The 15015-nt window shown below is 39.5% G+C and overlaps 1 protein-coding gene across 2 annotated transcripts; it reads right to left on the reverse strand.

Annotated features, from left to right (window-relative positions):
- Positions 1-5299: 5299 nt before the first annotated feature.
- Positions 5300-12153, reverse strand: LOC147623274 (uncharacterized). Of its 2 annotated transcripts, XM_086821383.1 has the most exons (3): positions 11681-12153; positions 6227-6372; positions 5300-6122 (listed from the first exon to the last, which is right to left on the reverse strand). In XM_086821383.1, exons 2-3 carry the CDS (start codon positions 6240-6242, stop codon positions 5800-5802), a joined length of 339 nt encoding a protein of 112 aa, XP_086677509.1. In that variant the 5' UTR covers positions 6243-6372; positions 11681-12153; the 3' UTR covers positions 5300-5799. The 2 variants fall into 2 exon arrangements, with proteins under 2 accessions (XP_086677509.1, XP_086677510.1); XM_086821384.1 differs by lacking the exon at positions 6227-6372.
- Positions 12154-15015: the final 2862 nt, after the last annotated feature.

A 15015-nucleotide genomic window follows, 5' to 3' on the forward strand; every position in this document is an offset into this window, starting at 1 on the left:
GACACTCAGGAACAATGTAGGGACTTGGAGGATGTGCACATAAAGGAGCATCTATGGGAGAATAAAGATGGCATTCTACCACTTGCACCTTGGGGGTGTTAAGCAAAGTGGAGGAGAAAGCCATTAAGCAGATAATAGAGGGGTTTCGTACACCAACGGGCACAATGCGCTCCCTCAAGGGATGTTTTACATTGGATGATGACCTCTCAGGTCTAAAGACTCGTGACTGGCATAAAATGCTCCAGGTATGTTAAGTACTTTTGTAGTTTATTATGGTAGAAGAAAATTTCTATGCAAGTTTTGTTCATTATGTTCTTTTTGTAGTTTATTTTGCCAATTGCAATAAATGGATTCTTGAATGAGGAAGTACGCTTATGTATCTACAAGCCAGAGAAATTAGTGAGGTAAATATTATAACATAATCTCAATTATAGTGTGTAAGAAGGATGAAGCACTTAATCTCATGATTTATAATTATGTAGGTGGATCTCCCTGAAGGAAATTGACCCATAAACCATTGTGCATGCTAGAGAAGATGCCATTCAAACTGTATGTCTACTAGAGGAGCACTTTCCAATGAGTATCTTAAACATACAAATGCACTTGCTTGTGCACCTTTGATGAGGTTCAGCTTGCAGGAATAGTGCATGCTCGTTGGATGTTCTTTTTAGAAAGGTTCATGAAGACTCTAAAGGGATTTGTGAGACAAAAAAGCACAGCAGCTAGAGGGATAAATGGTAGAGGGGTGGTTAGTGCAAGAGGCATGTGTGTTCATTTCAGGATACCTTGCACAAAAAAGCAACATGCCTTACTTGTGGAGTACAAAGGATGATGATTGAGTCATGGGCGAGGTTCCACAAGGAAATGGAGTTACAAATACGTTTGATGAGACCATGAGAATAAAAGTCAATAATTATTGCATGATGAATAGTGAAGAGATGCAAAAGTGGTTGAATATTTTCTGTCGCCCCAACCCTTGATTTATCCTCCCATCAATACCATACCACATGATTTGTAACTCCTCTATAAGAGGGGCAAGATATACTTGAAGATTTGCTGGATTTATTTTTCTAGGGATTATAAGGGATAGAATCATGTGCCCCTTCTTTATACACAACCACGGTGGGATATTATAGTTCTCTAAAAGCACCAGCCAAGTGGACCACTTTGTTGACTTCATTCCATATGGATTAATACCATTAGTTTGCAAGGCCTAAGTGTATATTTCTAGGCTCTTGTGATGAGGACTGTTTGTGGCCATTGTTTATATATGTGTTTCCAAGCCTCACAATCGGCACTTATCTTGCCATCCTCTTTGAATGTCCCTTCACATGCCATGACATTAGTGAAGCAATAGACTTGCATCAAAACATATACCTTAGCCTTGGGATGAGTGGAAAATATCGTAACACCTTACATGGCACATGTGTTCCTTAAAGATCTTGTCTGTAATGGTTGAGTCCACATTTAGGACATGTACATTTGACAAATCCCCTCGGTATAGGACACAATCATTTGGACATACATGTATGGCCATGTAATTCAATCCCACAACTATCAAAGTCTTCTTGGCTTCTCCTTGAGATTTAGGCATATAATTTTCCTATCTCGCAACATAACTTCTAAATTAATTGAAATAATGTATACATTCTTGTATCCAACCATCCAAATGCTACCTTCAAGTAAAAGCATCGGCATTGGTAAAATTAAGGTTGCAGTACAGCCGTCTTTTTGCTCCATATTTTCAAATAGTGAAGATAGGGAGCTAAGCCCTTACTGTAGATTAACACCCGCCCCCCCTTTCTTTGAGCTTCCATCTCTTCTCCATTCTCCACCCAGGCTACTATCACATTGCTACCGGTTAAGTACACATTGAAGAAAGTATGGTAACTCCCTCTCTTCCCTCTCTCTTGATGTTTCTTCCTCCCCCGCATTGAAGGTATGCTTTTCTCTCAATGTGCATGCATTCAATCTCTCTTTATGTTTCTTCCTTTGTGTATACACCCTCCTCTCAATGTGTATGCATTCAGTCTCTCTCTCTCTCTCTCTCTCTCTCTCTCTCTCTCTCTCTCTCTCTCTCTCTCTCTCTCTATGTTTCTTCCTTTGTGTATACACCCTCCTCTCAATGTGTATGCATTCAGTCTCTCTCTCTCTCTCTCTCTCTCTCTCTCTCTCTCTCTCTACACATTGAAGAAAGTATGGTAACTCCCTCTCTTCCCTCTCTCTTGATGTTTCTTCCTCCCCCGCATTGAAGGTATGCTTTTCTCTCAATGTGCATGCATTCAATCTCTCTTTATGTTTCTTCCTTTGTGTATACACCCTCCTCTCAATGTGTATGCATTCAGTCTCTCTCTCTCTCTCTCTCTCTCTCTCTCTCTCTCTCTCTCTCTCTCTCTCTCTCTCTCTCTCTCTCTCTCTCTCTAAATGTTCTTGTGTTTATTGTAGAGCACTTACTGTGGTAATTTCGGAGTAGCCATCTTCTCTAGCAACCCTTTGCATATGTTTCTATCTCCCTTCCTCACACACACCCTCTTTTTCTCACTTCTATTCTCTCCAACTAAACAATAGTGCATTGTTTAATAACTCGTTTTTAAATATTTTTATAGCTATGGCAACATACAAAGTGGGTGACGTGGTTGACCTATTAGAAGGGGCAAACCGTAGTTAGAAAGGGGATCATCATGCATATGGGCCCGGATGCAATATTGCATGGAGAACCACTCCCTTTGGCGCACTTTGGATTGGCTACTATCAATGTGGTGTACAAGTCGGATGAAGAGAGATTTCGTTTCCACCTCCTCACAAGCTGGATGTATTGATATTGGGACAAACACAAGGCTATATCATTGCATGGCCACACTTTGCTTGTATGGTATGTATGTCCTCTTATATATTTTTCCACGTATTTTATGTTTTTTTGTAATGTTTTTATATTTATCCACGTGTCTTGCTGTAAATCTCTCCAAATACACTCGATTGTGCTACCTAATGCTCATGGTACAGTTGGAAAATTTTATGGATCTCCAAGAGTACCATAAGCATTATGTTAATTCTTATGGTATAGTTAGAGAGCTTTATGGCTCTCCAACACACCATGAGCACCATAAGTGTTAGGTAATACTTATGGTGTAGTTCGGGAGCCATAAAACTCTCCCACTGCACCACCATACACATTACCATAATACTTATGGTGGTGCAGTTGGAGAGACATAAAGCTCTCCAACTATACCATAAACATTACCATAATGTTTATGGTGCTCATGGAGAGCCATAAAGCTCTCTAACTGCACCATGAGCATTAGGTAGTGTAATCGAGTGTAGTTGGAGAACTTTATGGCTCTCCAGCACACCATGAGCACCAAAAGTATTAGGTAACACTTATAGTGTAGTTAGAGAGCAATAAAGCTCTCTAACTACACCATAAGCATTACCATAACACTTATGGTGCCGTTGGAGAGCCATAAAGCTCTCCAACTACACCATAAGCATTACCTTAATGCTTATAGTGTAGTTGGAGAGCCATAAGCATTACCTTAATGCTTATGGTGGTGCAGTTGGAGAGCCATAAAGCTCTCTAACTACACCATAATGCTTATGGTGCTCTTCGAGAGTCATAAAGCTCTCCAACTACACCATGAGCATTAGGTCATGCAATCGAGTATAGTTGGAGAGTTTTATGGCTCTCTAGCATACCATGAACACCATAAGCATTAGATAATGCTTATGGTGTAGTTGGAGAGCCATAAATCTCTCTAACTGCACCATAAGAACTACCATAACGCTTATGGTGTCATTGAGACTAGGCCTTGAAAAATATTGCCTAGTCATCTTATCAAAGGCAAGTCCTTGATATATCAAAGTATGGTACAAGCCCTTAAGAAACCTATCCTTCATGTAGAAATCAATAAGCCTATCTTTCTCCATATGAGCTATAGACATTGTCGAGAGGGATCACGTGGTTACATGTAGCATAACATGTGTGTGAACGAAGGGATATATTTTTAATAGGGGTATTCACATGTTGTCTTAGTGAACTCAAAGTCTATGATTGATTAAATGTTTTATGTGCAACCACTTGCTCATTTAGTTCAACCTATACACCAGCATTGGCATAAATATATATACCTTCATAAGCACAGAAAAATCTGAACTTATGAATTTAGAGTTTGATAGAAAGCATTTGAAAGCAAATATAACAAAACACAAACAAACAAAACTAAGGACAATAATACTTGACTAAAGAAATCTTTCCAAAAAAAAAGAAAAAAACTAAAAACTAAAAATTAAAACATATAAAATTTAAAAAAATAAAATATTTGTATTATTGTTGTTTTATTGTTGTTTTAATACTTGACTAAAGAAATATTTCCCAAAAAAAAAGAAAAAAATTAAAAACTAAAAATTAAAAACATATAAAATTTAAAAAAATAAAATATTTGTATTATTGTTGTTTTAATTATATTAAAAATAAAATAAAACAACATGCATACATATCATCATTAACAAGAACTAAAACTTCTGTGTTGAGATACTCTACCGTAACCTAAAAAGAAAAAAGCAACACAAAGAACTATAAAATCTAGATCTAGAGCACTTACGAACAAGTGTACAACATCAAGCTAAACAACATGCATACATATCATCATTAACAAGAACTAAAACTTCTATGTTGAGATACTCTACCGTAACCTAAAAAGAAAAAAGCAACACAAAGAACTATAAAATCTAGATCTAGAGCACTTACGAACAAGTGTACAACATCAAGCTAAACTTTAAAAAGACTAGGGCTCGAAAGTGCAACCATTAACTCCAATGTATGTCCAGACATGAAGTGTAGGTTCATCAACTCTATCATGCATAGCGTGGACAATAAGCTACGACATCCCTACTCACGTCATCAGTGCCCAAGAGTAGGTGCAGGTTTGTATAAGGTTAGTTCATAAGAACATACTTAATAAAACCAACGAACTGAGTTTCTATCACTTTCCGGAGGTGATGGGCATACTCAGCCATGATAGAGTCTAGCACTTAAAGACTCAACAAATGAATTAACTAAACTAACTCTATACTCTCGGCTGAAGTAAAAGAGACCAACAAAACATTTGACAAACTTAAAAGACTAAACAATGTTTTACTTTAAATTAGAACAACCACCTCATAAAACAAACCATGTTTACAAAAAGAGCCTTGGTGTACCAATTGTTCATTTCATCAAACACAACATCCTTGCTTACTCTCATCTCACATGTAACAAGGTTGTAATACATGTATCCCAAAAATACACATGTTTTAGCCTTAAGCAAAACAAGCAAAATGTTGTTTGCCATTTACGCAGCCCAATCATGCTTTCTCAGCCAAACTTGACATGCTATAAAGCTCTTCTTTCACCATTTTTTTTTCTCAACTTTCGCCGCTGCTTGTAATCTTCAGCCTGCATGTCAAGTACTGAGTCACCGAGTATCACTCTCATTAGCCCATCGAACAACCTGCGCACATCTGGCACATCCACGTTACCCACTTCAGCTCGTGGCAAAGAAAACCACTCCGAGCTCAAATAATATGTCCCCACCAGCATTGGGTTGTCTGCATAAACTGCTTGTGGATTATCAAGAAAATTTTCCCTGTAAAACTTCGTGCCCCTCTTCAACTGTACCTGCAGTTCATCAAAGCTCTTTGATGTCACGCCTGTAATTCGCTGGTGCTGCTTAAACTCAAGCATGGAGTTCATATCAACCTCCCCATTCTGAACCTGCACGTACCCCTCGGGGACGAGAATGCCATACGACCACAAAGAGCAGGTCATGACCAGCACATAGATGGGCGTTCCATGACCGTTACTGATGTTAACCACTTTTTCCTCTTCCTGCTTATAAAGATCTCCATGCCGGACCTTGCAGCAGAAAAATTCACAGCCTTGCTGTGCTCTTCAATCTCAACACCAGACGTTGCAGCCACAGTCTTGTCCTGCTGTTCAAGATCCCGCTTGTTCAATCCATCATCTTCTTCCCTCCTCTCTTCCCGCGCCGTATCCCACTTGCTTTCGTAATGATTATGCAACCGCTCTATGAGATCTGGATGATTCCCAGCCCTTGGCAAACCAAGCACCCTGAGTGTTTCCATAACTGCACAATTGTTGCCAAAAAAAAATCAGGAAAATAAAAATACATACCATGTAAATTTTTTCACAGATTTTTCATGGAAAAATCAGGACAACGGAAATACATACGCTGCGGTTTTTCCATGGCCTTGATGTCCACCTCCGAGAGGTTTTCAAGGTCCTGTGGAGCAAGGACGTCTGCCTGACTCCAATCTCATGACTTTCTTCAATGTGGATTTAGCTGAACAAGAAAACATCGCCATGGCCTGCACTCACTGTTCACAGCGAAGAAGAGGATTTTAAGTGTTTGTCAACACTGAAAGAAAGCCACTTACATGGCTTTTTGGTATGCCTACTAGATTCTACATTTGAAAAAAAAATTGAGAGCCCACTGTACAAAAGAAATTCAAGTGCAATGAAAAATACCTCCATATACCTTTAAAGTGCAGCTTCTAAAGGCATGCAGCACGTACTGTAGCATACTAGAAGAATTTCACATGAAGAGGAAGAACAAAGGAGCCAAATTCAAGGGAATGTAATGTTGCAACTTGTATTAAAACATGGGCAACAAACAACTGACCAGGGTAACACGAGTATGCACATACACATCTCGATGCATCTTTGGCAATGGTACATGCATGAAATGATGTGTTCTCTATGAAATGTATATGCTAGCAAATGGTGTGCATACCTAAATTCATGAGCAAGAAAATTGCACAATATTCCAAGTGTAACTTGCTGCAAAAAAATCGCTATTTTTCTGCCTTAAAACAGCGCTTAATCGCCATTTTTTCTCACGTACAAACTCTGTTTAAAGTGAGCTAGTGCTCAAGACGAAGAGCATGACGAGCTCTACGCAATCAGCCAAAGAAGACAGCAACCTGAACAAATGCAACATGTGGTTATGCTTCTTATCTTGCTGCCCTTTGTTTCCAACATGCAAGTTCCTGTAATGGGTGTGCTAAAGCATGGTCAACAACAGTGCATGCATGGGATACATATCCTCGTGAGAGTTGCATTATGTGACAAGCAACTTACCTACCTGCAAGCAATGGAAGCTCATGCTCTGGCATTAAGCCAGCCCCACAAACTTGCACGCTCTTGCACAGAAGGTGGTATGATGTGGCCAAGCGAAGATCAGAAAAACCATTCAATGGAAGCACATGCTCTAAAGCTTGTGTGATGTACCTATATGCTAGCATACAATATACACCCTTAAAGCACTGATTGGCATGCAACTATGGTTGACTACAATCACCCATGCTGCTAAAGCATTGCTTCGCATGCACATGCAAACTGATGTGGATGCATGAAATCTGAAAACATAGCTGTGTGTCTTGCAGGAGAGAAGCTATCTTAGCAACATGGACTTCATCGGCTTCATGATTTCCAAGATAAGAAACCAAGGGACGTAATCGCAGGGAAAATTTGAGTATGAAATAGACAATCAATAGCAAAGACAGAAGGCATTGGCTCTGGTGGTACATGCTCACTCCCGTTCTCCATGCTAGATGTAACCTCAGGAATGGTTTCTAACGTAGGCTTCAACGAGATAGGTCCTTTAGGAATGGCAGGTGGGGGCCCTTCTAGCATCGATTGAGCTTCCCTGATCACTTGCCGATGTACAGCAAGATTAATCTTTTCTTCCCTTGGATTGGGATACTCTTGAAGCTTCTTAGGGAGATCTTCTAGAGCTGCTATGCGACTTCTATGTGCCTCAATGGTTGCATCTAGGGTCTCATTGATCTTATCAACTAGAACAGAGCCTCTTGAACTCCCCTCGGATACAACTAACTCATCCTTCTTAGCACTAGAATCTTGTGGAGGTTGTTGATCTTCATGCCCCACCTTGGGTACAGTGGCTTGCTTACTCGTGTTTGGTGTAGAGTCTTTAATACTTTTCTTTCTCTGCGAGTTCCGTTTCCTTTTGGCCAATATGCTCTCATTTGCATTTACCTTTGTTGCCCTGGTCCTAGGAGTCTCGTGTGTTTGTATCTCTGCATTTTGGGTCTGTGCTCTAGTCACTACTCTAAGCGATACAACGTCATCAGTCTGTGATATAGGAGGTGATACTTCCACAAGGTTCAATGAGACCTTGGGCTTAGAGGTGCTTGCCTCACCTGGTTTTAATAGACAGTCCTTTGGAAAATGCTCAACACAACACCCCAGACAATACCTTTCGATGGGCGGAAGTTGTGATGCTGTTGGATTGGCATTGTTGGCTAGCCTTTGGTGGCGGTGTGGACAATCCCGTGCCCAATGTGGTCCTCCACACTCATAGCAAGGTCCTGGTGGCCTAGCTTCCATTTTCTGTTGTTGCCATTGTCCTGAAGTCCCCTGACTCCTAGTTTGGTATCCACCTAGCATCATCAAAGAATTTTGTTCTCCAATATATGGCTCTAGTGCTTGGCTAGGATAGGCAACATTATCCATTGGACTTTCATAGAAGGGGTTTGCTACATACTCCTCTTCCACAAAATATGGTTGTGAGTTCACTAGCTCTCTACAAGCATTTGGAGTTTCATAGTCAACAAATCGCACTGGAGCTGTTCTAGGTGCAGGAGGTTGTGCCCCTAGTATAGGTCGAGCTTGCTCTTGGGCCACTAGCTTGCGTTCTGGGTTGCCATATTGTTGGCACATTTGAGGAGCAGATTGGGCTATCTGTTGCTCCCTTTCTTGTTTCCTTCTGGCAATGCGATTACACTCTTGTGTGGTGTGAGTGAAATTCCAACTACAGGCTTGGCACCATTTCTTTGTTGTTGGCTGGTTATTGACAAGAGGAGCAAAGTGGGGACATTGCTCGGTTCTATGGTCTCCTCCACATGTTCCACAAAGGTGAGGTCCTGCTGGTGGTGGTGCAGTTCTCATGAATGGTTGTTGTGGCCCCATGGTTGGACGATAGGTATGACCCAATCTTCGTAGCACTAAGTCAGCTATATGGTCAGGATTTACACTTGTGCTTGAGCCAACATTAGGTGTCGGTGCACTCTGACTAGCCCCGTCGTCTTGAAATTTGAAATTGTCTGTAAAGTCCATGGCATCTAGGCAACACTCACTGAAGTTTGTGTGCTTCTTTGCATAGAGATGTGTGTGCAGTGTTGAGTTATTAAGCCCTTCCAAGAAGAGAGAAATTAATCGACTTTGGCTAGGCTTCTCAACTTCTGGACATCAATTGATATACTGCTTTAGCCTATTCACAGAGTCCCTTACACTTTCAGTCTCACCCTGCTTAAAAGAGTATATCCTTGCTACAGTATCATGTTGAAGCCCCATTAGGGAGAAGGCAGCAATGAATAGCTCTTCTAGGACACGTAGAGAGGACTTGTCAGAGGCCTCTAATGCTTGGAACCATGATAGGGCCTTTCCTTCAAGCGTTAGCCCGAATCCCTCAATTTGTGTGTGCTTATCTGTCACTTGCTCAGCCCTAACAGCTTGATGGAATGCAGCAATATGATCGTATGGATCCCCTGATTCATCATACTTTTTGACCAACTTTTGAGAGTGGAAGGCCGGACTCGTTCGTGAATACTCATCATCATTTCTACGACCCCTCACTCGCGGTGGTTCTTCTCTTAAATCTACAGGCCTATAAGCATCATCAAAAGGTGTCATTCTTCTAGGACCTGTATCCCCTATCACTTCTCTAGGTCTTATGGCATGAGTCTCTTGAGGTGCATTAAAGTGTGACCTGAATGGCTCTATAATAGCCACATGGCCCAATATCCTCTGATCTACATAGCCAGGGTTGTGGAAAAGTTTGTGTAGGTGGAGAGGTTCATGGTTCTATATTTGGGCCCCTTACTGTGGTTCTTTCAGAGAGGGTGGGTCCCTCTCTAATGAACTCTCTCGGTGGTGAAGCAATGGTTTCTTCTTGATATTCTTGCTCACCAGGTCTAGCTGTGGCCCCTAAGGACACCTCTACAAATAGTGGTTTCCCTTGTCACACGAGGTCTCTAATGTCATTCCATTCCATCGTTTGGTACTCATTACTCCATTGGTCTTTGATGCGGTTCTTATGCCCTGCTAGCTTTTCTACCACCAGCACCACATGTGCTAGAGGAAGATCAAGCCTAGATGATCTTGTGGTGGCATAGTAACCTTCTTGAGTGTCTTTATATACCACTCTGACTGGGTCATCTTGAAAGACCTTGGTAACCTAGATTAATCGCACAACCTTCCAATGAGAAGCCTCTTCTTGTACCTTGGCCTTGCCTTTACTATCTTCTCCCAAATGTAGATCTACAAAAAGTAGATCATCTATGGTAGGCTCTCGATATTTGGTCCAGGCATGTTGGGATCCAAAAGAAGTTCCTCCCTTGCTCCCGTTGCTTCTCTAGCTGCATTTGGTTTGTGATCCCCCTAGGAAGAGATACCCCTAATTTGTCTACCTGTTCAGCTGTTCAAGGTGAGAGGTGACCTCGTAACGAACTCCATCTCTACCCATAAATAGATTCCCTTGGTCATTGACCCAAGGTGTCCTATCCAACTCTGAGACAACATCAGCGATCTTCACTACATACCGTTGCTTCGGGTCCCTAAAGATATCACATATTGAAGCCTTGCAGTGAGTGGCAATGTCATATTGTCCACTTCAAAAGGGTTAAGGCTCCTACTTGGAGTTCTTATGGAGGTCAAGGGATGTCCATCGCTTGATGCCACCCAGTTTTGGGACATTGTGCTAGTGGCCTGAGATGAAGTCTCAGACAGGGAATCGGAGGAAGTTTCTTGAAAATCGGCCAAATTTTCAATTGATTGGGTCCCACTTCCCTGTGTAGGCACTGTAGATGGTGTTGTAGACCTATGGCAGTGTTTAGGTGACGACCCGAACGCAAGTGCATAAGGTCAAATTTTTAGGTTTCTTTTTTTTCAAAAAAAATTCAAAATTTTCAGGTAGACTCAAAATTTGTCAAAACTCATTTTAAGCCTATCCAAACACGCTGAGCCAAAAAAATAGCATAATTTTTTTTAACCAAAATTCAACTAAAAATCACAAATTTCCCATACAAATTTACTATGGGAAAATTGACCCGGGACCAAAATTTCGAATATGGGTGTCAAAATACTCGTCTAAGTGTGAAACAAACACTCGCAATATTTGGCGCCAGAAAAAAAATATTTTCTTTTCTTTTCTTTTTATTTTTTTAATTTTTTTGATTTGTGTGATGTGCCTAGTTTTGTGTGATGTGCCTAAGTGACTTTTTGAAAAAGTGCGTGCCCTCAAAATTACGTGTCCTCAAAAGTAGCACCCACTTCCACTCACCTCTCTCACGTTTTTTAGGGTTTTTCTCTCTCTTGGTTTAGGGTTTCTTAATCACGAATTAGGATTTGGTGCTAATCACGATTTCTCTGCTAACCCTAAAATTTGCATTTTTTGCAAAACCGAATTTCTACAACCCTAATTTCTGCAACCCTAAAATTTGCGTTTTTCTATTATGTCCAAAGAAAGACAGTCTTTAAAATCAGCCCAATAAAATTAACTAAAATAGTCCCTTAATTAGGCTAATTTTTGCACCAAAACAGATCATTCATATCATGCAAAACAGTCCATGATTAAGCAAAAAATAAGTGAGCAAGTGCACTTACATGCTAATCACACGCTAATCTGCTCGTAACGCCAATTGTAAGAGAGAAGAGGGTCGGATTGCAAGGCTTCCACTCTCCACCCGCAACACAAAACGCACAAAAAGAAGGATTAAAGAAATGTTAGTATTGTGTTAGTAAAAACGCATGCAAAACAACAAAAACAGCAAGCATAAAACGCAATAAATGGTGGGACTGCTCAACCGCAATGGGGGTTTTGTTTAATCTAATAAAAAAACAGAAAAATCATAAGGCGCCCTTGGGATCACACACCCAATGCGCTTGCTTAATTTTTGTTTAATCTAATCCTCTCACTTTTTCAATCCCGCCCTTAACCACACACCCTTAATCACTTCAATCTAAAAGCAATCATCTCTATAAGCACATAAACATCTCAAGCATTCACTAATCAACAATTCAGCCACAAAATCATGCATAAAACACAAAAACGCAGCCACTTGTAAAACCTGCAAACGTGAGATTAATCAATACTTAAGAGAGTCTTACTTGATTAAAGAGCGATTAGAAGAGATTAATACTTCTATAAGAAGATATGAATCAATAAGAGAGTATAGAAGAGTATAGAGACAGAACGAAGATGAATGTTAACTAAACTTAGATCACTCATATTAATCCCCAACCTTTAGCTCTATCTATATCGGTTAACTAAACTTACAATTGTGAGATCACTCATATTAATCCCCAACCTTTAGCTCTATCTATATCAAGAGGCACCTTGTAGCGTGTGACTCAATGCCCACCTCTTAGCATTGCCCTTCCTTTGTTATGTGTTGCATGCTTGTAGGGCCTCCATAATGAGGAGCCAATCGTGCATGTGACTTTGGTGGAAACCCCAACTTAGACGCTAGCAGGGGTGTTTTTGTGACCTTTGATAGGTAGACTTGGTGCACTTCCAAGTAGGATTTGGGTAGATTTGGTATGTGAGGCACATCAAGTTCCTCATTGTTTTTGTTCTTGAACAAGGGTTCATCATTGAATTTTTCTGGCCACAAGTATATTGATGTGTTTCTTCCACTTCTATTGCTTCGACTTCAACGCTTTTGCACACCTCACCCAATCAGGGATTTTATATTCACGTGATCACAAGATTTTTTTTGTTAATAACACTTGTGAACATGTTATTCACATGTTCACATGTTCACATGTTCTCAAAATAGCAGGTTACCAGTGACCTGGTAAAAAAGTTAAAAAAAATGGTCAAAATATATTCATGTTCACAGTCATTCCTACCATTTTTGGGCCTTTTGGACTCATTTATGATGTCAAAAGTTCAAAATTCTTTGTACAAAAAAAGTTATCTCTAAATTTATCACCTTAAGCTCAATTACCATCAATTAGATCTTATTATACTTTCAATTGAGTCTAATTGACATCAATTAATATCCAATTGAGTCCAATTAGTATCAATTAAGTCTAATTGGGTGTCAATTGATCGATTGGGCTCAATTGACATCAATTGACACCCCATTGGACTCAATTGGGCTTAATTGGACTTAATTGGATTCAATCAATTGACACCCAATTGGACACAACTGGGCTTAATTGGACTCAATTGACATCGATTAACACCCAATTGATGTCAATTGAGCTCAATTGACATCAATCCTAGTCAATTGATATCCAATCGATGCCAATTGAGCCGAATTGACACCAATTGCACTCAATTGGTACCCAATTGATGTCAATTGAGTCCTCAATTAACATCAATTAACACCCAATTGAGTCCAATTGACATCAACTAATACCCAATTGAGTCAAATTGATATCAATTAAGTATAATTGGGTGTCAATTAATCAATTCGACTCAATTGATATCAATTGACATCTAATTGGACTCAATTGACATCAATTGGGTGCCAATTGAGTCCAAGTGATACCCAATTGATATCAATTGCATCCAATTGGGCTTAATTGACATCAATTCACACCTAATTGATATCAATTGAGCCAATCCGGTTCAATTCACACCCAATTGATGTCAATTGGGCTCAATTGACATCCAAGTGATGTTAATTGGACTCAATTGACATCAATTAACACCCAATTGATGTCAATTGAGCTCAATTGACATCAATCGTAGTCAATTGACACCCAATTGATGCCAATTGAGCCGAATTGAGCTTAATTGATATTAATTACACTCAATTGACACCCAATTGATATCAATTGAGTTTGATTAGACTCAATTAACATCAATTAACATCAATTAACATCCAATTAAGTCTAATTGATATCAATTAATACCTAATTGAGTCAAATTGATATCAATTAAGTCTAATTGGATGTCAATTGATCAATTGGGCTCAATTGGTACCAATTGACATCCAATTGGACTCAATTGACATCAATTGGGTGCCAATTGAGTCCAAGGGACACCCAATTATATTCCTTGCATCCAATTGGGCTCAATTGACATCAATTCACACCTAATTAATGTTAATTGAGTCCAATCACGTTCAATTCACACCCAATTGATGTCAATTGGGCTCAATTGACACCCAATTAACTCATCCCAATTGATATCAATTGAGTCTAATTCAAACCCAATTGAGTTTAATTATATCTAATTGGACTCAAGTGACATCAATTAACACCCAATTGATGTCAATTAAACTCAATTAACATCAATTAACACCCAATTGATATCAATTCAGCTCAATTGACATCAATCGTAGTTAATTGACACCCAATTGATGTTAATTGAGTCAAATTGGGCTTAATTGACATCAATTACACTCAATTGGCACCCAATTGATGTCAATTGAGACTCAATTAACATCAATTAACATCCAATTGAGTTCGATTGACATCAATTAATACCCAATTGAGTCAAATTGATATCAATTAAGTCTAATTGGGTGTCAATTGATCAATTGGGCTCAATTGATATCAATTGACATCCAAGTGGACTCAATTGACATCAATTGGGTGCCAATTGAGTCCAATTGACACCAAATTGATATCAATTGCATCCAAGTGGGGTCAATTGACATCAATTCACACCTAATTGATGTTAATTGAGTCCAATTAGGTTCAATTTACACCCAATTGATGTGAATTGGGCTCAATTGACACCCAATTGATATCAATTTGGCTTAATTGATACCTAATTGATATTAATTGGACTCGATTGACATTAATTAACACCCAATTGATGTCAATTGAGCTCAATTGACATCAATTGTAGTCAATTGATACCCAATTGATGTCAATTAAGCCAAATTGGGCTTAATAGACATCAATTACACTCAATTAGTACCTAATTGATGTCAATTGAGTCTAATTGAGCTCAATTAACATCAATTAGCATCTAATTG

The sequence above is a fragment of the Cibotium barometz genome, chromosome 27 (assembly GCF_041138505.1).
Source record: "Cibotium barometz isolate CiBa-2024 chromosome 27, ASM4113850v1, whole genome shotgun sequence".
Lineage (NCBI taxonomy): Eukaryota > Viridiplantae > Streptophyta > Polypodiopsida > Cyatheales > Cibotiaceae > Cibotium > Cibotium barometz.